The sequence below is a fragment of the Gadus chalcogrammus genome, chromosome 2 (genome assembly GCF_026213295.1).
Source record: "Gadus chalcogrammus isolate NIFS_2021 chromosome 2, NIFS_Gcha_1.0, whole genome shotgun sequence".
Lineage (NCBI taxonomy): Eukaryota > Metazoa > Chordata > Actinopteri > Gadiformes > Gadidae > Gadus > Gadus chalcogrammus.
The window spans coordinates 5885119-5906536 of record NC_079413.1 but is presented as its reverse complement, the minus strand read 5'-3'; the positions used below and the strand labels follow the sequence as shown (position 1 = coordinate 5906536).

Genomic DNA, 21418 nt, shown 5'->3' with positions numbered 1-21418 from the left:
ACTTTTGATTGGGCTCCTCCAGACAAAGGACGCGGGTGTTGATGTTGTGTGGTTTTTGTACGAGTTGCAGATATTGAACATGCCAATGGTGCTCTATTGCCATGCTGGAGATCTCTTCATGAGTGCTTGTGGGGATGGCTGGTTTAACCTGTTGCACAAATATGCCACAGGTGTGCAGCCTCACCCAGCAGAGTCCAATAAGTTTGACTCGGGCCAGGGGAGGCTGCTCAAACCAGCCATCATCCACACACACTCCAACAATATTGTTTATTTTATGTTAGAATGGTTTTACTTTAACAGTCTTTGAATTATATTAATATGACTGGTTCAGTAAGATTTGCCCAGAAACAGCAGGTAGAAAATTATCAGAGGACTAGGATTATTACTTTCGTATTTACATTTCAGGTCCAGTACTACTCCTATTTTGCTGAGGTAAAGAAATTGAATCAGTGCTTCTGTTTTTTTTCCCAGAGTCTTTCTTTTACACACGTATCTGTACTTCTACTTGAGTAAGGAATGTGTGTACTTTTGCCACCACTTCTGTCGATTAACGGCATACCTTATATATATTTTTTCTTAACTTCTTAATAAGTAATTCAAACAGATGTGGAGAAGCACTGAATAAAATGTGTTCAATAGTAGGGAACTGTAGGACTAGGCATCGAAAGATTAATGGCTGAGTCAAATATGGAAAACAATATGCCCTCCAACGGGCAGTAGGCCTACAGTCAGTAAATCAAAGTTCAAAGTGGTTTCATGGACATTTCTGTCTCCATTTCATAACATTGGCCAATTTTTTTGGAAGAAGCTTCTACAAGCTTTTTCCCTTAAACAGGATAAACCTATTGTGTTATTGAAAGAGTTGTTCAGTCCGAATCATACATGTTATACTGCCACTCCGTGAAACCAGGATTAGATGAGGATTATGGGTTATTGGAACGGTGGGCTGCCGCGATCACGCCTGAAATATTTCAGGAATGTGCACTTTTTCATGTTGGGCAAATGCAATAAAACCCGACCGAGGCGCTATTTTATTTCAAAAGGACACATCTCCAGGTTAGACCAGACAAACATACTTCAAGGAGAGATACTTAGGTAACCTATGGTAATTTCATCCAAAACAAAACTGACCCACAGGCAAAACTAATAATGAGGGTGAGTTGGGGCATGTGACTTGAGATATTCCTCTTTATAGTGCGTGGTCGCTAGTCCTATCGGCCTATTTGCTCTGGGAAGTGAATGACCGCAGATCACTATAGCCTTCGCTACACCTGCATTTTTTCGACTTGCGCGCCAGGAGAGGTAAGGAACGGAACAAAAGGCTATCTGTCCCGGGCCAGCAGGTTGATACTGCGCTCAGGTACTGTAACATGAGACTGAACCACGTGACCCAGGGTGATTTGAACAGTAGAAAAAAAACCTGAAACCAACAGGTAGTCTAGTCGTCTACGTCGTAGTGGCGCTCTTCGTGTCGAAGGAAAGATAATCCAACACTGCGATTCAACAGTTTATTTTTTTTAATCGAAATCAGCGTATTTGGATTTCAAAACGGGACTATGTCAGTCTTCTATCAGGACTACCCTTTTCACGGTTTCGCAAAGTGCGACGGAACAACATGCTTCATGGTTGTGATGAATTAACGCCACTGCTGTATTTCCTGTCTCTCGGATCACCTGGAAGCAGCAGGTAAGGTCAACTTTATGTAAAAAGCAAGTAGGCTTAGATCGTAATTCAGAGGCATACAGTCACTGATGTAGTTAATATCATCAACCCTGCTTGTTCTGCTGTGAAGGAGGTCATACCTCATGAACAACCCTAAATGTAGATTGACGTCTGCATTATAATTGTTCAATAAAATAGCCTATTATTGTTCCCATTCTTTCAGGTTATTATGTCCAAATATGCCTTTGTCCAACCAAAGGACTCGCTTATTACCAGGATATGACTTAACAATAACATACTTTTAATGTCAGCTGATAAAAGGTGAATAGAAAAATGTAAACAACCAAATGTCTCGATAGGAGATGAATAGGAGTTGATAATGGTATACAGTCAGAGTCAAGTGTTTGTTCTTGATTAACAAATATACAGCTAATTCTAATCTCCCTTCCGGAAGGAATTGAAAGATCCCACTGTGAATATGGGGCTGGAGGATATGGGCCCGAGGAGATGACCTGGGTCTCTCATTGCCCCGCTACCCCGTCTCTGCACTCCTGTACACGGGGAGGGATGGCAGAAGTCCTGGGTATTCTGGCCAGGCCTGGTCTACTGGCTGGTGCAGTCTTAGTTCTGGTTTTGGTCAGTAATCCTGTTTTGGGTGAGTCAGTCACCATACCTTCTCCCACACAAAGCACCCCCACACACTCACTCACCCACCAAAGTTAACATACGTCTACACTCGACGTACACTAGATAAGGATTCTTGCACTAACGCACGTACACACACAACCTCAGGCAGTGTGTGTGTGTGTGTGTGTGTGTGTGTGTGTGTGTGTGTGTGTGTGTGTGTGTGTGTGTGTGTGTGTGTGTGTGTGTGTGTGTGTGTGTGTGTGTGGTTGATTGAAAACAAAGCAACATTCAATTTTAGTTAGTAACCTAACCGCGTCTCAGGTGCCTGTGCTAGTTCATATATTGTGAGGACGGCTAAGCTAATGACACATTGCATGACAATTGTCATCGATCTATATTTAACTGCTTTGGTCTGATGGTTCAAATGTAGGACATGGAAAAGTACATAATTCCCTCATGGATGAAAAGCAAACAATCATATGCGCGATATGGAACAGGATATTAGCAGACATTCCTTAAGAAAAGAAAAACTTTGGAAAATGTTGTTCTTTATCAGGCTGACTTTTGCACCTGGGAAGTTTACTATTTGCCTGGGTAAATGATTGATATAGTTTGTAGATCCTTAGACAAGGGGTTTCAAGTATCACACATGTTTAACCAACTGAGCTAGATCTATCTATAGTAACACAACATTGTTAAAATAATGAGTCAAGTTTTCCAACGTCATGAACCACAAGTTTTTGGTAAATATTTGTAACCAGTAACACACCGTCTAACGGGAACACAGTCAGCATTCCAAGGCCGATACTACTCCTCCTTTTCATCCTCCCACTCTTTCTTAGTCAAGTAGTTACTGTGTAGTTTAGGCCAGGTCACTGAGTGATCACAGGGGCAGTCAGGGGTAAAATGCCGGAGTAATGCAGGGCGACGGGACTTAACTGCACACTGGTGACTTTGCTCTCAGAGTGTTGGCAATTATGTAGTCAAGGTTTCTTCACACTACTATAATTATACTATAATCACAATTTGGCCTGTTTTTTCCACATATTAGCACGTTATGACGGTGCTTCTGATGTTGTTGTTGTTGTTGTTTGAGCGGTTGTATTATTCTTCCTCTCCTGTTGCAGGTGCTAATGCCACAACGACAAAGGCCCCCGCTAGAAATGTCACAGGCGGGAATGAAGACCAGGTATACTCTCCTTTTCTCTCAAGTCACTTAACCATTCAAAGTGACCAGTGATCCAGTGTTTTCAATGGCACTCTGTTCTTTAATTTTTGTTGTGTTCCTTTCTCTCTCTTTCTACAGAAACTCGACATTTTGCCCATCGTACTCCCCATTGTTGTGCTGGGCGCCCTGGCCATAGCGCTGGGGGTTGTCTTCTGGCTCCTCTGCGTGGTCAAGAAGAAGAGACAGACGGAGGGGACTTACAGACCCAGTGCCGAGGAGCAGTCGGGATCACACGGCGTGGAGATGCCAGACGCTCTCAAATTACCCAAGGAAGAAAGACTTATTTGACCTGACTGAGAGCCTACTACTGCTATACTCCGTCGGGACGAGAAGGTGGTGGGAACGTGAACGGGAGCATTCGGATACACGTGTTGTACCAAAGATTGCCGGCTTCAGAAGGATGCTAGACGTGCTCTAGCGGTTGTGGGACCATGTCCGAGCACAGGTTGGAGGTATCACCTCCACTGAGGATTCCTCGAAATCTATTTCTTTGAAGCACAATGACAGCAAGAAACTGATTGTGAGCTGCCTGATCAAGGCAGTGTATTTCGATGGAGTACTTCTGAAGTGGATGAACTAGGAGCTGCAATAGCCTTTGATCAAACGGAATGAAAACCTTTCATCGATGCTTTAGCTGCCTTCCTATTGATTATCAGGTTACAGTAGGGCTTGATTGTTTCTTCTTACAAGCTGCTATTGTTGAGTCAGAAAATACTAAAGGAATATGAAGAAAATACGGTAGATGTTCATGCTACTGTAAGGTACAGTAGATTATGATAATTTGTGAATTTAATTTGATTTCTTACTTTTGATTTTGTTCTTTAACCTCAAACACATTTCAGAGGCCTGTTCGGTCCATATACTTTCATACAAATGTATTCTATCATGCTATTTATTCACACCCCGGCTCCATCAATATGCTTTCTGACTAATCAAGTTCACGCTAATTAAACAATTAAGCAGCTTGAATAGCTTTAACTGGAGAAGGAGTGAATGTTTCCCAGAAAATGTTGTTGAAATTTTAATCTATTTATATTTTTTATCCTTAACAAATTTCAAGTTTATTTAAACAATTTCATGTCTTAAGTCCAATTAACCACTAAATATTTTACTGTGATCATGAAATGTCAGTTCTTTTAATAAAAGTGACTAATATTATCAGTTTCTTCAAAAGTCCTGTAGAGGGCGCTATGAAAACCCCTAGCCCTAGATTTCCATTATCTTTCAAGATATATATTTTTTAACTGCAAGCTTTTCTTAAACCAACTAATCATTAATGGAGCATGGTTGAATAATCAATCCTTACGTAATTCACAAAATAAGAAGCCCATTTGTTTGGGTTACGGTTCACATTCTAGGATATTTGGATTGATGATTGGGCTTATCTTTAAAATATTTATTGACCCTTGACAGATTCGGTTTTTGTTGTTAACCATACCATGCTTATTTTGCATGTTATCAGAAAACTCAAAAAGCACAGAGACAGTAAATAGTGATTTAAGTTTGTATTAGTTACTTATTGTTAACATCATTTCACAGTTTTTTTTGCATTTGACAAGGCGATGAAGGGGGGGGGGCGGGGGCGGGTATAAGGAATAAGATAATTCAGTGCAATCACAACATATAAAAAAACAAAACATTTCAACCTATTACCCCACGGCTGTCAAGTTAACACCAATCCCCGACACTATAGCGATAGTGCTCGAGGGTGATGGGTTTTGAAAGCGCGGGGGGGGAAATAAACCAATTCCAACATAACGTAAGTGGCTTGGGGTTGGGGGTTTTGGCAGTGAGATGGGAACGTGTATCAGAAGGTCGTCATGTCATCTTTATGCCACCTCTTCTTCTCCCTCCTCCTCAAACTCCCCCTCCTCTGCGGTGGCGTCCTGGTACTGCTGGTACTCGGACACCAGGTCGTTCATGTTGCTCTCCGCCTCGGTGAACTCCATCTCGTCCATGCCCTCGCCGGTGTACCAATGGAGGAAGGCCTTGCGGCGGAACATGGCGGTGAACTGCTCGGAGATGCGCTTGAACAGCTCCTGGATGGCCGTGCTGTTTCCGATGAAGGTGGCGGACATCTTGAGGCCGCGGGGCGGGATGTCGCACACAGCCGTCTTCACGTTGTTGGGGATCCATTCCACGAAGTAGCTGCTGTTCTTGTTCTGCACGTTGAGCATCTGCTCGTCCACCTCCTTCATGGACATGCGCCCGCGGAACACGGCCGCCACCGTCAGGTAGCGCCCGTGACGGGGATCGCACGCCGCCATCATGTTCTTGGCGTCAAACATCTGCTGTGTCAGCTCGGGCACGGACAGGGCGCGGTACTGCTGGCTCCCCCTGCTGGTGAGCGGGGCGAAGCCGGGCATGAAGAAGTGGAGGCGGGGGAAGGGCACCATGTTGACGGCCAGCTTGCGGAGGTCGGCGTTGAGCTGCCCGGGGAAGCGGAGGCAGGTGGTGACGCCGCTCATGGTGGCCGACACCAGGTGGTTGAGGTCGCCGTAGGTGGGCGTGGTCAGCTTGAGCGTGCGGAAGCAGATGTCGTAGAGGGCCTCGTTGTCGATGCAGTAGGTCTCGTCCGTGTTCTCGACCAGCTGGTGGACGGAGAGGGTGGCGTTGTAGGGCTCCACCACTGTGTCCGACACCTTGGGCGAGGGCACCACGCTGAAGGTGTTCATGATGCGGTCGGGGTACTCTTCGCGGATCTTGCTGATGAGCAGGGTGCCCATGCCGGAGCCAGTGCCCCCCCCCAGGGAGTGGGTGAGCTGGAAGCCCTGCAGGCAGTCGCAGCTCTCCGCCTCCTTCCTCACCACGTCCATGACCGAGTCCACCAGCTCGGCTCCCTCGGTGTAGTGACCCTTCGCCCAGTTGTTTCCTGCTCCGCTTTGGCCTTGGGTTCAAACGGATGAAATTTGAGTCAGTTCAGGGAGTCGACCAAGAAGGGGAGAGCCATAAAAACACACTTAGCAAAAACGTATTCATAGAACATTCAAAGACCTACCAAAGACAAAGTTGTCGGGCCTGAAGATCTGTCCGAATGGGCCTGACCTGACCGAGTCCATGGTTCCGGGCTCCAGATCCACCAGGATAGCACGGGGAACATACTTCCCACCTGCAAGATTGAGAAATTGTAAGCCAATGCACCACACCTTGTTTTTTACCGGCCTGGGTTTCAAGTTACAACGGCTTTGCGTAGTACAATCCATATTGTATTGACGTGAAGATCCCGCACGTCAATAATGCACAGGACACTTTGTGTGAGGAAGTGCTCTGTGTGAGCTACGGGCGTGTTCAGGCCTATACCTGATGCCTCGTTGTAGTAGACGCTGATCCGGTCCAGCTGCAGATCACTGTCCCCATGGTAGGCACCGGTGGGGTCTATGCCATGCTCATCGCTGATCACCTCCCAGAACTGCAGGCACGAAGGGAAACCGTGAAAAATACAGGATGGAAAAGAATGTAAAAAAATGTTGCATTACAACTAATTGTATAATTAACATACATCACACGAGAGGGAGTGCCGCTATACTGAACCAGCACGGCTGTTACTCGGTTATAGCTACGACACAGCAGGTCGATAGAGGGCTTTATATGGGGCAACCGTTTATGACTAGTTTTTTTATTCAAATAATTTATTCGGCTTCCTCTACACAAATAATATTCAAACTAGGCTGGGTCTGGACTTTGCAAAGCAACCCATTTCGGCTGTAACGATTTGTTGAGTTACCAATTAGTCGTTCGACATAAATGTCGAACGACATTTTGCAGAATAAATTAGGCCTATTCATCGAAAGTAATCGTGGGATAATTCGACTTTCGAAATAATTGGAAATTACAACCCTACAACACAAACATTTTACTGTGCACCTGTCATAGATGGTTGGATGTGAATCCGGAAATCTGACGTTTATTCTACCATTTTTTCAAATGATAAAAAATAAAAAACTGGATGACAATGGGTTTGCATCATCTTGCATCATAATGCACCCCGTTGGGAACAGCTAACCAGACCATTAGTAATGACATAACCGTGAACGATTTTTTAATTGCGCAGATGGGAGTAGGCTACCCGAAGAAGAAAGGATTATCCGCGCATCGTTCAGCCTGGATTTGGGTTAATAATCACGATCGAATTATATTTCCCTTACAAATCTATTTCCACGGAAAACATTTTGAAGGCAATGAACATCCGCGTATTCCACCTGACTTTCATGAATGGATAAGGACGGTGGCGGATGAGCAAAACCGACCGTAGCCTAGCCTAAAGCAGGCCTACCTAATCATAAAATCAATAGTGAAGGCATAGCAGAAGCAGTCATCGATACAATCCAGTAAAAGGGAGAGGCGACCAGACATGCTCACTGATTAAGTCTATAGGCCTATGGCCTGCAAGGCCTGATACGACGTAAGCCGCCCAGGGGATGGATGGCTACCGATCACTATTGTTTCCACCCGCTACTCGTCACCTCTGTGCTAAACTGACTATGCTATTGATGCAAAGGCAAAAATCTGTTTAATGAAGAAAAACACCAAGCGAGCAATCATGTCAATGCATTGATATAATGTAGACTATAGACGTATAATGCAAGCGATTCCTTTGCAGCAGAGTCCGTTACCTCGCTGCGTTTCTAGAAAAATCCGTCAAGATTAAATCTTGCTACGCAGCATGCCCGAACAAAGTCATCCACAATCGTATTTGCATTTACACCATACATATACCTTAGCTCCAATCTGGTTTCCGCACTGGCCGGCCTGCAAGTGCACTATTTCGCGCATTTTGTATGAAGGGTTGGGTATTCTTTTCGTCAAAAATCTGAGAGAACGCTCCTGTTGTTCCTTCGGCTGGGTAGCAGCTGACTGGTTTGGACCGCCTCTGTAGGCGTCTACTGGGCTGAATACTTGTGGCGCAAGATGACGTCATCGCCATGGTAACCAAAGAGCGGAGGAGAGAGGGAGTAACCTAAACTCGTGGAGATGGCGGATAGGATGCTGCTATACAAGACTTCCTATGTGACACAGCGATATCTCCGTCTTTATGTGTCCCTCGGTGTCTCTCTATCTCTATCTCTCTCCCTCTCCCTATCCCTCTCCCTCTCTCTCTCTTTAGCTCTCTTTTCCCCCATAAAATTCATCCCAAATATTCTGTACACTTCCTGGATGTTTCTGTGTCATGTTAGTTCAATCGTCCCATATGTGTGCGAGAAAGAAATAATTGGGTAGTGTGTGTGTGTGTGTGTGTGTGTGTGTGTGTGTGTGTGTGTGTGTGTGTGTGTGTGTGTGTGTGTGTGTGTGTGTGTGCGTGCATGTGTGTGTATTTGTGTGTTTGCATGTGCATGTCCGTGCATGTTTTGGAGGAAGGACGGGATGAGGGGATTTGGGGGAGAAGTACATTCATAATGAGAATTACCTTTGTATAAGATAGCGTCTTAATAGTACTGTTATAGGCTACTGTAAACATTATTATCAGTATGACCGTCCATTGTGTGGGAGCCCTGATTCATGTAAGTAGCTATATTAGCTTTTGTCAGCAAAAGGGATTATGTAACAGATTAAATCCCGGTTCCCAAATGGAGCCTTGATTTATGCTATTTTAGACCAGATAAAAACATTGTTAGTGCTTTAAAAATGTAATGTGTAGGATTGAGCCCATCCTAGTGAGGCAGGAGGCTTTCAGAGTTAAAAAAAACCCTCTAAGACATTGTTCTCTCTGCTATGACGAGCTAGCATAGCTCTGCTGTCTGGGTGGTGTGAGTGGGTGGGGTTTCGGGATGGTCTATGGTACGATTCCTGTAAACAAAGAGAGAGGTACGGGCTGGTTGGCATTTTACAGTTGTGGAATAAATCTGATTTTATGATTTTATTTTATTTTTGTAGAATGAATCAGTTCTAGGATTTAATTTTAATAATATTATTGAAATCACTATGAATCAGTATTGACTATAGATATGTACAGGTTATGTTATTTAAACCAGTTGAAATTTCACATGGTTTTATTTTAAATCTCATAAATAGTTTTTCTTAGACGCTAATGCATATAGCACTCTTACAACAGAACAGACATGGGCTATTCGGCAGATATACTGTAATGGAAAAATTATATTTTCACATTCTGTTATGATAACTTCCATTTGTTGATGATGCCTTTTCGCTGACCAGGGACGTCACTAGAATTTAGAGGCTGGGGGGGCTTAGCCCATAGCAGTTTCCGAAGTGCGTGCCAACATTTTTTGATCACATCTTTGAAGAGGTTCTTTAATTCATCATTTATTAGAACAGCAGAGCATCTGCTGTTCTAATAACCTTAGACCTTGGGTGTTTTGAAAGGCGCCTCTAAATTAAATGTATTATTATTATTATTATTATCTATCAGGGCCTGTTTTCTGGCTCACTCTCTTTTCTTTACTTGCCTTAAGACCTCCTGCTTCCCTCTCCTGAGTCTTCAGGATGTAAAAAATATAAATATGCTAACAAATGTAAGACTTGGTATAATTTAAGCATACATATTGGGGTGAGTTCAAGGAAAATGGGTTAGAAAATGTATCCATCAATGCGCTCTCGGGAACAATTTTAATCCAAATTAAAGACCACTTCTAATTGTATTAGTATTTATTTCAACTCATATTCTGGCTTATTATGTTAAGTGTATTTACGTTATGTTACGATTTCCTTGACAAAAAAAACAAAAAGGCCTAACGACGTCCCTGTCGCTGACAACCTTGGGGTGGTCAAAGGTTCCAACTGAGAAGTCACCACTATGAGAGCCCACATTATCGGTGTCAATGATCAAATCAAATAATGTTTACTTAAAGGACAGAGTTACCTGTATTCTCATCAAGGAGAACAATGCATAAGGGGATCTCTGCTCCCTCGTGCTCGGTATACCCCAGGCACAAAGGTTAACGTTAGATAACGCTTGACGTGGGCCCGGGAATGCCCACCACAATACCATCACACAACAGTGAATGCATTCCACATTCATGGCCGGGATGATTCACACCAAACCTTCAGCAACCTTTCAACCCGTTTTCAGCTATCCAAACATTGGCCAATCAGGCTTTTACTTCCTGTTTCCCAGGGCTGTTGCAGAGAGAAGTGGTATTCAACTGCTCAGTAGCGTTGGAGCTTCTGCTGTAAACACTAGGAAACTTGAGCGAGGGGGGTTTTTGTTATCTAAAAAAAATAAAATGGTGGCATTCAGGAAATGGAAGGTTTTCAACCGCTTTCGCCCTCTGGACACACAGAAAGCTTCTATTTTTGGACATGTGACCCTGTGGAGTTCGTAATTGTCTTTTCTGGTCGGTTCGCCCACCGAGGAGGATCATGTCTTTGCCGGTGGATGACCTAGAGTGTCCTGTATGCTGTGACATCTTCATAGACCCCGTTCTGCTGTCCTGCAGTCACAGCTTCTGCAGGGAGTGTGTGAAGCGCTGCTGGGAGACCTCTGGGTCACGAGAGTGCCCCATGTGCAGGAAGAGAGCCTCGAAAGCGTCCCCAACCACCAACCTGGCCCTGAGAAACCTCTGTGAGACCGTGCAGGTGGCCCGGCGAGAGAGCTCGAGCTCGGAGAAGGAGAAGGAGAAGGAGAAGGAGCTGAACTGTGACCTCCATGGGGAGAAGCTAAAACTCTTCTGCCTGGTGGATAAACAGCCCATTTGCCTGGTTTGCCACATGTCCAAAACGCACAAGAACCACGATTGCTCCACGTTGGAGGAGGCAGTCGTCGACTGCAGGGTGAGACCGGCGAGACCGAGCATGTTTGTCCCTTGTTTTGATCGTGTATTATTCGTTGTGTAAAGCCAATAGTTGTACCCTGCCCTGGTTGGAAGAATGTCGTTCTTCTGGTTTAACACGCCGGAGACATGTGCTCATCTGGTGTTGTGCAGCAGAGATTTATGTTCAGACATTCCACTGATAAATCTCTCCAGACCATTTGGGGATTGTTATTTTCGTAACACCATCACATGTTTGTAATCGCTTAATCTCTCTGGCGGGCAGGGGGAACTCAGCACCACCCTGACGAGTCTACAGGAAAAAATGGACAGCCTCAAAATAATCCACAGCAACTCAAACGACACCATTGATTACATTAAGGTAACCTTTCAGCAACACCTTGCACTTTCACACAAAGATTGAGATCCAAACATATCTGGTCCCTTCACAAGTGCATTTGTTCACATTCACATTGGGTCGTTCAGCAGACATTTTTATTCAAAAGCAGACAAAAAGGGAGACTGAGAAAAATCGAAGCAAATAATCAAAATTGCAGTAACTGCAACAGATTCCAAGGGCTGCACAACCTAGTTTAAAACAACAACAACAACAACAACGACATTAACATGAGTTAGCGCAGAGTAATGCACTAGGTATCAGTTGATGCATGTATCTATTCCAGAACCAGGCTATAGGCACACGGCGGGGGATCAAGGCCCAGTTTGAGCGGCTCCACCATGTCCTTCACCGGGAGGAATCTGAAAGGCTGGCTGCTCTGAAGAGGGAGGAAGACCAGAAGATATCGGGGATGAGGGATAAAGTCAGCGAGATCTCCGAAGAAATGCTCTCCCTCGAGGAGAGTTTCAACTTCCTGGAGTCTGAGCTGAATGCAGAGGACATGGCCCTTTTGCAGGTCTGAATTATTCTTACGACACTGACTACATGTGTGTATTAGGCCTGCATTTCTTACTTGTCTTCCCAAGCTGACAAGATGTGTTTGTTTGTTTTACCAGAACTTTAAAGGCACTCTGGAAAGGTAGGCCTATATCTATGACATTTTCCTAATTTCTTACTGAGAAAAGAATATATTTGAATTTATGTGTTTTTTTTTAATTGATTTTTGCAGATGCAGCAGTCTACCACTCGGTCCAGTTACCATGTCTGGAACCCTGATTGACGTGTCCAAACATCTAAGCAATCTCAAGTACTCGATCTGGGAGAACATGAACCACCATATTGAGTACAGTGAGTCCTCATAATTATTGAACACCACCAATGTTTAATGTGTGGCTCATAACAGCAATGAAATCTATTTCTGCCCATGGCTCTTTAATTTAGTCATGTTTTTCATTGTCTGTCAGCTCCAGTGACCCTGGACCCAAATACAGCACACCCCTACCTCATCCTGTCCGATGACCTCACTTCCCTTTATTATTCTGGCTTGTCTTACGGTTGCCCTGACAACCCGGAGCGTTTCCAAATGAGCGCTGAAGTCGTTGGCACGAACGCCCTCGGCTCAGGAAGTCACCACTGGATCGTCGAAACAGGAAGCAATCGGGATTGGCTCCTGGGTGTGACCTCCGTGTCTGCTCCGAGGAATGTCGTAATCTCTGCGAGGCCGGAGAACGGCTTCTGGACCTTGTGTTATCGAGGCGGGGAGTTCAGGGCCATGACCTCGCCACCGACGACCCTGTCGCTGGCCACAGAGGCGCCCATAAGCCGAATCAAAGTACAGCTGGACTATAACAAAGGGACGCTGTGTTTCTTTGACTGTTCCGGTGACGACAGGCTGCTCTACACGTTCGAGAGCACGTTCACCGAGATGGTGCTTCCGTATTTTTACACCCACAGCCAGCATCCACTGAGAATCTTACCAGAGAGTGTGATGCTAACGGCTTTGAATAAAGAAGGATCTGCGCAAGTTATATGACAGCAAATCCACCACGGGATGTGTGGATAAGTTGTAATTCTGTCAACTTGACAGAAATTTGCTTTTTGTGGGGACTATAGTTTTTGCCATCATGGTATAACAAGTGAAGTAGGGACGTCAGTGTCGTTGAACCATGATATTTGCACTTTAACAAGGACATGTAGGCTATGTAGGGATCTTTTTTTAACACAATTGTTTGTTATGTGTTTGCAATTGATCAAATCACCTCTGCTCCTCATGTACATTTAGGGAAACAATTCATGGAAATAGTTAAATTGTAAGGAGATCACTGCTGTCACTTTGATTTTTTTTTACACAATGAAGGATTGCAAATCGAGTCTGTGTAGTTTTATTATTGAACACACGATGGCGCTGCAGTCATACAGAACTGTACGGCCAACAGTGGTTCCAAGAGGTTATGAAACATGATTGTTTTTTATTATTGCTCAATTGACAGTTCTTTGAAAATATTTACAATACAATATTACATTCAAATGAATTAAATATAGACCACATATACTTTACAATCAAAGAGCTGTATACAAAGACACAAACACAAATGATAATAATGGCCAAACAAAATCAAACACATTCACCCTGCATATTCCATCCTGAACAACACTATCTAGTGTTGTTTGGGCAAAGATGAGTGTAGCTCATCTTTTAGGCAAACCACCTACACCTCGTCTTCACATTCAGGCAGGCGAGGCTTCAGACGCTTGTACTGACTGTTGCTTGGGACTTCCCTTCCTCCTGCTTCACCGGTACGGGGAAACACCACTTCACACAGCACTCGGGCAGGAAGGACGACCTCTCCAGCCGGGACAGGAAGATGAGTGGCTGGGTGCTGCTGCTGATGTTGAGGAATGCGAACCCCACGGGCTGCACGTAGCAGCGGAACACGTCGGGCGCGTAGGCGTCCTCGAAGGGGAACAGGGCCACGGGCGGCAGGTAGTTGCACACGGTGAGCACCAGGATGGCCAGCACCATCTTGAAGGCCTTCTTCTTCATGGGGTGCATCGCGTCCTTGCCCGCGCCGCGGGACCTCTTCAGCGCCAGCAGGATGGCGGCGTTGCACACGATCATCCACACGAACACGGCCAGGATCTCCCCCGTGAACACCTTCTCAAAGTTGGGCAGGTCGCCCACCGTCTTGGCCGAGGCGTAGGCCAAGGTGAGGCCCAGTACCAGCGTGGAGAGGCTGATGCGGTAGCGGGGGGCCCGGAGGGTGCCGAAGGCGATGGGGAACAGCACGGCCACGAAGCGGTCCAAGCAGATGCAGGACAGGAACAGGGGCCCGCTGGTGTCCTTGACGCCGTAGGAGAACTTGACGGACAGCCACACCTTGTAGCTCTCCCAGTGGTACAGGTTGAGGATGTTGATGGGCACCATGGCGCCGTAGTAGATGTCCAGGAAGGCCAGGCAGCCCAGGAACAGGTCGGAGGTGGAGGGCTCCTTGCGGTTGCGCAGGAGGACGACGATCACCAGTATGTTGGCGGGGATGCCCATGACCACGTTGACGCACTGCACGATCAGGTCGAACAGGATGCCCTCGGCCATGAGCTCGCAGCCTTCGAACGGGCTGAAGGGGGCGTGCGTGGCGTTGAGCGCCCCCGTGTGGTTGAGGGGGTAGGTGGGGGTAGTGGAGTTGGTCGTGTTGTACACATAGTCCGCCATGGTGCCTCTACAGGAGCAGGAGCCAAGTCAAACTCCACTGTCTCTAATGGTGGGAGAGGATAAGGAAACAATTTTTTACATCCTCTGGATTTGGTGCCATCCATTTACAGATGCACTCACTGGTTCACATACGTGCCGAGAGGCCCACTTGCCCTCACACAGATGTAGTAACGCAGAGGAATTAATTCACTCAGGCTTGCTCACTCGGCCATTCAGTTTCAAAACCTTATGCCATGCACTAACTGCATTACTTGAAAGAGATGTATGCACTATGCACCATGGATGATATGCAAAGCCAAAGCCCCATGTGTGACGATTAATAGTCAATAAAAAAATCAACCTTGCCAATTAGGCATGAGTTGGCCTGTTTTCCATATGTGTGGGTGTAGACATGGTTGAAATCTTGGGAGCAAAATGTGTTTTCTGTCTTGTGACAGTCCCTCAAGGCCCACATTATCAACAGGTCTGAGCTGGGGTCTCAGGCAAATTGGGATGAAGTCAACATCACACGATTAGACAATTAACGGACAGAAAAACACAATCTAACAAACACGGTCTAGGCATCACCGCAGGCTATTATTCTGTTATTGCGCGTGTGACTCCCTTCCCTGGGTGCTCTGACATGGCACCCAGGGACATCAAAATCCCTTAAGGCACCCACATGAAAACGCTCTGCATGCTTGTATGGCTGCATATAAGGAGGTCCCACAAAAGAGAACGGTTTCACTCACGCACATAATCAAATGGTCAATGCACTGCACTGTTGATGCGTGGAGATCTGATCTATATTTGGTTGTTTTGTATTCTTTTTGGATAAGCCTGAAGGAATTGGAAAACTTTAAAGATAAGAGTATAGCTTGACTGATAATACAACATGCAGCGGGGTCATGCGTGGGATACAAACACTCCTCTGAAGTAGCTAGAAATTCACTTTTTCTAAAGCAGCCCCTTCAGTCGGATCAACATCTCTCTTCTCTCCGTCTGTGAATTCTAACCTTTTTTGGCCCAAGGATTTCCTCCGGCGGTTTGGTGTGAATCCAATTGTGTGCATCTTTCTGATGTTGTGTATGATATCGTTTTGTGTGCTCTAAGACAGAGTCTTTGCTAATCCAATCCGACTGCCATGATATTGGCTGATTTGAAAAATTATTTCCTCCCATACCTCCAAACTGCTCTGCTCTAATTGCCCACCCCCAGGACACATTCAGGTTTCCCCTAAAGGAGTCAAGAGTGTGCCAAGGCATCCGCAGAAACATAATGGATGATGTTAATGCCAGCAGATGACTTAATGATGATTTGATCAATCATATTGTTCCCTAGCTGCTGAGAGAGCATGCAGAACAAATGGCAAAGATAATAATGTGTACCTTTATTATTTCTGGCTGTTTGTATAGTTTTGTTTGACAGTTTGAAACTAATGTTTGTGTTTTTGTATTTCTTTGTGTTGAAATAAAATGCTGAAATTGAACTGGTCTAGACCTTATTGATTATTTTCCATCTATAAAAACATTGAGCGCACTGTTTTGTCATTAAAAAGATACAAATATACATATATCAATACCAACACATACTTTACATCTAACCCTTATATACAAACATATTTTTTGGTGTCACATTTGCTTTTAATAAGGCAAATAATGCATTCAATATGAAAACATCAATATGTACATAGATTTTTGATTCATATATATTTGTATTCATTGTGACATAAATTATGTCATAATATTTGAACTATTGAAGACCTTGTTGGACTCATAAACTTCTCTATACCAGGTAAACTAGTACTAGATACAGATTCAGTATTGGGATTCAATTAAATCAATCAAATAAACAAGGCAGCACCTTTCCTACAGATGCAAAGGCAAATATTGTAGACATACAGTAATTGTGAACACCCTAATTTGAGAAGCTTGAAAAATTGAAAATGTAATGACTCGACCCAACTACACCCTACTCTTTACTGAATTAGATCGTCCTGCACAATGCACTGTCCTGCTCAATGTTAAAATTGTTGTTTTGTTAATTACATAGCTGAACCCATATAATAATTCTAACATTCTATATTTCACCCACCCCCGAATTTCAACATTTCAACAGACATCACAAATCCCATTAAAATACATCCAACCCCATTTTGAGCTTAGATACATGAGCCATACCAGAGTGGAATACATTACCAGGTACGGCGTCAACCAGAGAGGGTCCCAGAACGTGCGCCTATAGAAATGCTTGCACAGTGGGTGGATTTATAAGATTTAGGATGAACTAGGGACCTGTTGGGGGCCACATGGGGAGGATCAATTCCTTGTCGCTCACTTCTTATGAGACATCATCATCGCCGTCATCGTCATCATCGTCTTCATCGTCATCATCGTCATCGCTCATTCATTCATTTCTCCAGGCCTCCTCCGGCCCCCTGGCGTGCAATGTATTTCCATGTTTTTGTATGTCGCTCAGAGATAAGAAATGTGTTCCAGCCATTTGCATGTATAGACGCTTGTTCCCTCAGTTCTTCTGTGTGGATCTATTGATGAAAACAAGTTGTTTTGGAGCTCCAGCTGTGGTGTGATGGCGTCAAACGCAACAGTGGTTGTGTTATTCGGAACAGGGCCTTTTAATATTCCGCGCTGTGCTGCTGCCAGTTGGCGGTCTGGGCTGAATAAAGTATTATCTTATCATAAATGAGATTGATCGTGACAAAGAATGTGTATTTCTGCAATTTCGTGTCCATGTTATTGATAAAGCACCCTGTGACTCTTGGCTCCAGGCCTGACTGGGGGTGGGGTGTGGGGGGGGGTGTTCAGGATCCTCAGAGAGCTCATCAACAGGACTAGCTGGGGCTGTACACAAGCTTACCAAGAGAAGTGTGTAGACCCCCTCCCCCCCCCAGCACCACTCATCTGCCACCCGCCCGAGACTGGCAACACAGGTGCACAGGATCATGCATCACCTATAGCCTGAGGCCCGATGTTCACGCTCACACACTCTCCACTCACTTTCTAATGACTTGCTGTTGTATTTACCGTCTTGTTGGTTCACACTGTTCCAGTAATCTCTTCCGGCCCACGATGATCCAAAGAAGCCTGATTACGTTTTAGGACCAGCATTTGGGCAGGAACACAGGGATCAATTTTAATGAACAATGTGGTGGAAAAGAGATAATGTGTATAGTGGGATTTAAAGAACAATCCTGAACACATTTGGCTGCCATTGACAGACTGGCGTCACCAACCACATTTGGTTGGTGACGCCTTTTCCAAATACATATATTTGAATTTGTTCATTGAAGCATTGAGTTCACTGGCCATTGTAATGCTACAGAACTTCAGGTGAAGTAATTTGCTCGACTTCATGAAAACAACACTATTCCAAGCGGTTTTATATTACTGAACCTTATCATCGTCTCGGCCCTGTCACGAACGCCATCACACCAGCCTCCACCTCTATTGCTCTCTCCCTGTTCTCAGCGTCGCCTGAGTTTGCTTTCATATGCAGATTAAATTGATTACTTTAAGCCAATATAACTATGTTGTGCAGACATTGCCACCCATCTATTTCTCAATACAATTATAGATAACTGCCGTCCGGCAAGTCTCGATTGCCAGTCTAAAACTTTGTGCGGGTGTGTGTGTGTGTGTGTGTGTGTGTGTGTGTGTGTGTGTGTGTGTGTGTGTGTGTGTGTGTGTGTGTGTGTGTGTGTGTGTGTGTGTGTGTGTGTGTGTGTATGTGTGTGTGTGTGTGTGTGTGTGTGTGTGTGTGTCTGTGTGTGTGTGTGTGTGTGTGTGTATGTGTGTATGTGTGTGGGGGTGGGTGGGTGGGTGTGTATATTTGTGTGTGTCTCTGTGTGTGTGTGTGTTTGTGTGTCGGTGGCTTAAGGTTTTGTGATTATGACATGTTTTATTATAAACAGGGCAGAGTGATGTTAAAAAAACTAGACTATTAAATCAAGTGGTTGTCCTATATGTTTTGGTCAATTGTGGCAATTTATTAGCCATTTATTGGAAAGTCATGTCTCCAGTCTTGTAATGACAGACCGCATTAAAAAGAAGTCAAAGGTTTGTCAAATCAAATAAATCCAATTATTATATTTGCCAAAAAAATAAATCTCAAAATACCAAAGACGTTGTGGAATACTGCCACACTTATTTACGACCACATTTTACAATTACGAGTGAATTTCCTCCTGTGAAATCACATTGATCGTCATTAGTTTGACATAATTGTTTACGTTTGAATAGACTAGGAAATCGACTAGGAAACCCTCCATATATCTACTTTGTTTATTTATTTAATTCTTTCCTCCTTTTTCTTCTTTTCTTTCAGCTGGACGGAGCTGACCACCGAGCAAATAAAGCATTATGTCTCCATAAGCGTAGGCAGAATCATTTGCAGGAAGTCATATCCTGGAGCGATTTATTCTTTTGCTGGTATAATAGCGCAAGACTTATTCATGGTGATCTGCCTCGGGGCTAGTACAGCAGGAAGTAGAGTGAAAAATATGCTTCCCTCTACAGGTAATACAGTGCTTTTGCCAACTTTGGATGTGACCCACTGTATTCATTTTAATCTTTCCTTTGTTTATTTAAACAGAAGATGGATAGCAAGATTACAGGATTAGCAGTTCAACATCTCAAGAGATAACATCACACTTTAGTGCTTTCTGTCTTCATTTACTAGGCCCACAAGGAATTGTAAGCGAAGGTATCCTTCAGGCTTGGCAAAGCGCAACTTATCACACTCGAAATTAGTAACAATAGATAACATCATAGAATAAAGAAAAATTAGTATTTGTTTTTCCATTGTACGTGAAGGAAGCAGTTTTAAAAACTGAAACAATGACATTCCATGTCATCACAATGATTCACGACATCATAAATGCTTGCCGATGACATTCTGGCCTCCCAATGATTGATCATAAAAAAACACGTTCTTATTGTATGTGTTCTGGTTACCAGGCCTTTGACAGCATTTGACAAACCTTTTTGAGGAAAGTGAAGACCTTGAAAACAAGCTACGTGTGACATGATGATGGAAAGGGCTTTTCCAGGGTTCGAGTTATGATTCCATCTCTGTGGGGGTCTCTAAAGAAATATATATATATTGATGCTCAAGTAAATATGTAAGGGATAATATATAGAATGCCAGTCATTATCAGGAAAATAAGCCCTGACAGAAGCCCTGAAGGGGCTTATTTTCGATAATGACCGGCGACGTTCAATACAGTATCCCACTTGTTACACGGCTACTTGCCAAAAGGAAATAAATACTTCACTTGGTGTGTCTTTTTACAATTACCCTTCGTAGTGTTGATCAGTGCTGTTCCACAGCATTGAGAAGGGCCATGTAATAAAGGCTATTATTACACGGCTCTTCTCAATTGCTGTAGAATGCTCAGTTCATTTGCATGGGCCTTCCCGACTTCCGGCGGTCAATTATTTTTTGATAATTGACTGTTGCTAAGCATATAATGACCGCTGTCGAGGAAAGTGGATTTTTTTTCCTCTGATTCACGTCTTTCATATCCAGTGATGGACTGGGATAAAAAACAGTGTGTGTGCAACTCGCAGATACAACTATTCACGCACAGAAAAAACCCACACTTTTGATAGCCCCAAAATCAACTGCACCAAAACATTGACATAAACATGCACAACCCCAATGTATAAAAAATCATTAGATCATCAGAGCCAGCCGCTCCATAATAAAAACATGTCTTACCGTCTTATGCAGTTAAGTACAAAGGAGCTTGCTCTTCTCCACAACCCTGTCATCCGAATCCAAGTTCATAAGGACCTCTTCCTCTGGCACAATCACTGATGGCGACATAACTGATGTTGACATCACTGATCGAGTCATCATTAATCAACTTCCATATAATGTTGCCATTACTGATGGCGCCATGACTGATTGCGACAGAGTATTATTTCCAAATTCCAAATTCCAGCAACCCCAAACACGCCAAAGACGCGGTTTAGCCTATTTGAGTCATTGCTTCCTTTAAACTTTTGCAAACAAATAATCAAATAAAGAAAATACAGATAGATTTGTTTTAATTTCAAATCATGCACATTTTTTAACATCTGAATAGGAAATTTGGTTACAAAACAATATAGACCGAGTTACGGGTAACCATGACTTTGCTATAGAGACCCATATCTCTGGTATAAATACTGATATTTTCTCTCTGATTGGCCGGCCGGCTCAAAGAGCCCACGAGAGCCCGCGACCCCCCCGGCACTCGCCAGAATGCCAGACCGCCCTGTCCGTCACTGTTTCACTCGGCAAGTAGTCTAATAAAATATCAACCCCAGCGTATTCGGTTGCTAAGATACGTCAACGTCTTTGGCAAACTTATTCTCTGCTTATCAACACTACGAATGGCAACAAATAAATTTGTAAAAAGACACACAATGTGAAGTTATTTTTTCGTTTTGGCAAGTAGCCATGTAATAAGCGGGATAATGCTTCAGGTCGAAGCAAGACACCTCTGCTTCGCGTCGGTGTCCGATTCACCCTGTCTGGGATTATTTTCCCGATAATGACCGGCGTTCTATACATTATCCCTTACTTAACGTCAATATTACTAT

The 21418-nt window shown here is 44.1% G+C and overlaps 4 protein-coding genes across 5 annotated transcripts; 2 read left to right on the top strand and 2 right to left on the bottom strand.

Annotated features, from left to right (window-relative positions):
- The first annotated feature begins 1033 nt into the window (after nt 1–1033).
- On the top strand, nt 1034–5001 carry crb3a (crumbs homolog 3a). The gene is made up of 4 exons (XM_056577039.1): nt 1034–1686; nt 2117–2317; nt 3417–3478; nt 3596–5001. The coding sequence occupies exons 2-4, from the start codon at nt 2170–2172 to the stop codon at nt 3803–3805; spliced, it is 420 nt and encodes a 139-aa protein (XP_056433014.1). The 5' UTR covers nt 1034–1686; nt 2117–2169; the 3' UTR covers nt 3806–5001.
- A 2-nt stretch (nt 5002–5003) lies between these two features.
- On the bottom strand, nt 5004–8374 carry tubb4bl (tubulin, beta 4B class IVb-like). Its single transcript, XM_056577027.1, has 4 exons — nt 8234–8374; nt 6818–6926; nt 6516–6626; nt 5004–6404 (listed from the first exon to the last, which is right to left on the bottom strand). Exons 1-4 carry the CDS (start codon nt 8288–8290, stop codon nt 5347–5349), a joined length of 1335 nt encoding a protein of 444 aa, XP_056433002.1. The 5' UTR covers nt 8291–8374; the 3' UTR covers nt 5004–5346.
- Nucleotides 8375–10592: 2218 nt separating this feature from the next.
- Nucleotides 10593–16276, top strand: LOC130371274 (zinc-binding protein A33). Its single transcript, XM_056576997.1, has 6 exons — nt 10593–11245; nt 11510–11605; nt 11907–12137; nt 12238–12260; nt 12351–12469; nt 12586–16276. Exons 1-6 carry the CDS (start codon nt 10835–10837, stop codon nt 13152–13154), a joined length of 1449 nt encoding a protein of 482 aa, XP_056432972.1. The 5' UTR covers nt 10593–10834; the 3' UTR covers nt 13155–16276.
- On the bottom strand, nt 13053–20589 carry LOC130371282 (G-protein coupled receptor 183-like). 2 transcript variants are annotated; one of them, XM_056577015.1, is made up of 2 exons: nt 20550–20589; nt 13053–14874 (listed from the first exon to the last, which is right to left on the bottom strand). In XM_056577015.1, exon 2 carries the CDS (start codon nt 14829–14831, stop codon nt 13866–13868), a length of 966 nt encoding a protein of 321 aa, XP_056432990.1. In that variant the 5' UTR covers nt 14832–14874; nt 20550–20589; the 3' UTR covers nt 13053–13865. The 2 variants fall into 2 exon arrangements, with proteins under 2 accessions (XP_056432990.1, XP_056432981.1); XM_056577006.1 differs by lacking the exon at nt 20550–20589 and adding an exon at nt 17009–17431.
- Nucleotides 20590–21418: the final 829 nt, after the last annotated feature.

Excerpts from the sequence above, each read along its gene's own strand:
- crb3a (XM_056577039.1), top strand. The coding sequence starts at position 2,170 with ATGACCTGGGTCTCTCATTGCCCCGCTACCCCGTCTCTGCACTCCTGT. Across the intron at positions 2,318-3,416 it reads GGTCAGTAATCCTGTTTTGG|GTGCTAATGCCACAACGACA; the intron begins GTGAGTCAGTCA and ends CTCCTGTTGCAG. Across the intron at positions 3,479-3,595 it reads CAGGCGGGAATGAAGACCAG|AAACTCGACATTTTGCCCAT; the intron begins GTATACTCTCCT and ends CTCTTTCTACAG.
- tubb4bl (XM_056577027.1), bottom strand. The coding sequence starts at position 8,290 with ATGCGCGAAATAGTGCACTTGCAGGCCGGCCAGTGCGGAAACCAGATT. Across the intron at positions 6,627-6,817 it reads CTACTACAACGAGGCATCAG|GTGGGAAGTATGTTCCCCGT; the intron begins GTATAGGCCTGA and ends TCAATCTTGCAG. Across the intron at positions 6,405-6,515 it reads GCCCGACAACTTTGTCTTTG|GCCAAAGCGGAGCAGGAAAC; the intron begins GTAGGTCTTTGA and ends TTTGAACCCAAG.
- LOC130371274 (XM_056576997.1), top strand. The coding sequence starts at position 10,835 with ATGTCTTTGCCGGTGGATGACCTAGAGTGTCCTGTATGCTGTGACATC. Across the intron at positions 11,246-11,509 it reads AGGCAGTCGTCGACTGCAGG|GGGGAACTCAGCACCACCCT; the intron begins GTGAGACCGGCG and ends TCTGGCGGGCAG. Across the intron at positions 12,138-12,237 it reads AGGACATGGCCCTTTTGCAG|AACTTTAAAGGCACTCTGGA; the intron begins GTCTGAATTATT and ends TTGTTTTACCAG.
- LOC130371282 (XM_056577015.1), bottom strand. The coding sequence starts at position 14,831 with ATGGCGGACTATGTGTACAACACGACCAACTCCACTACCCCCACCTAC.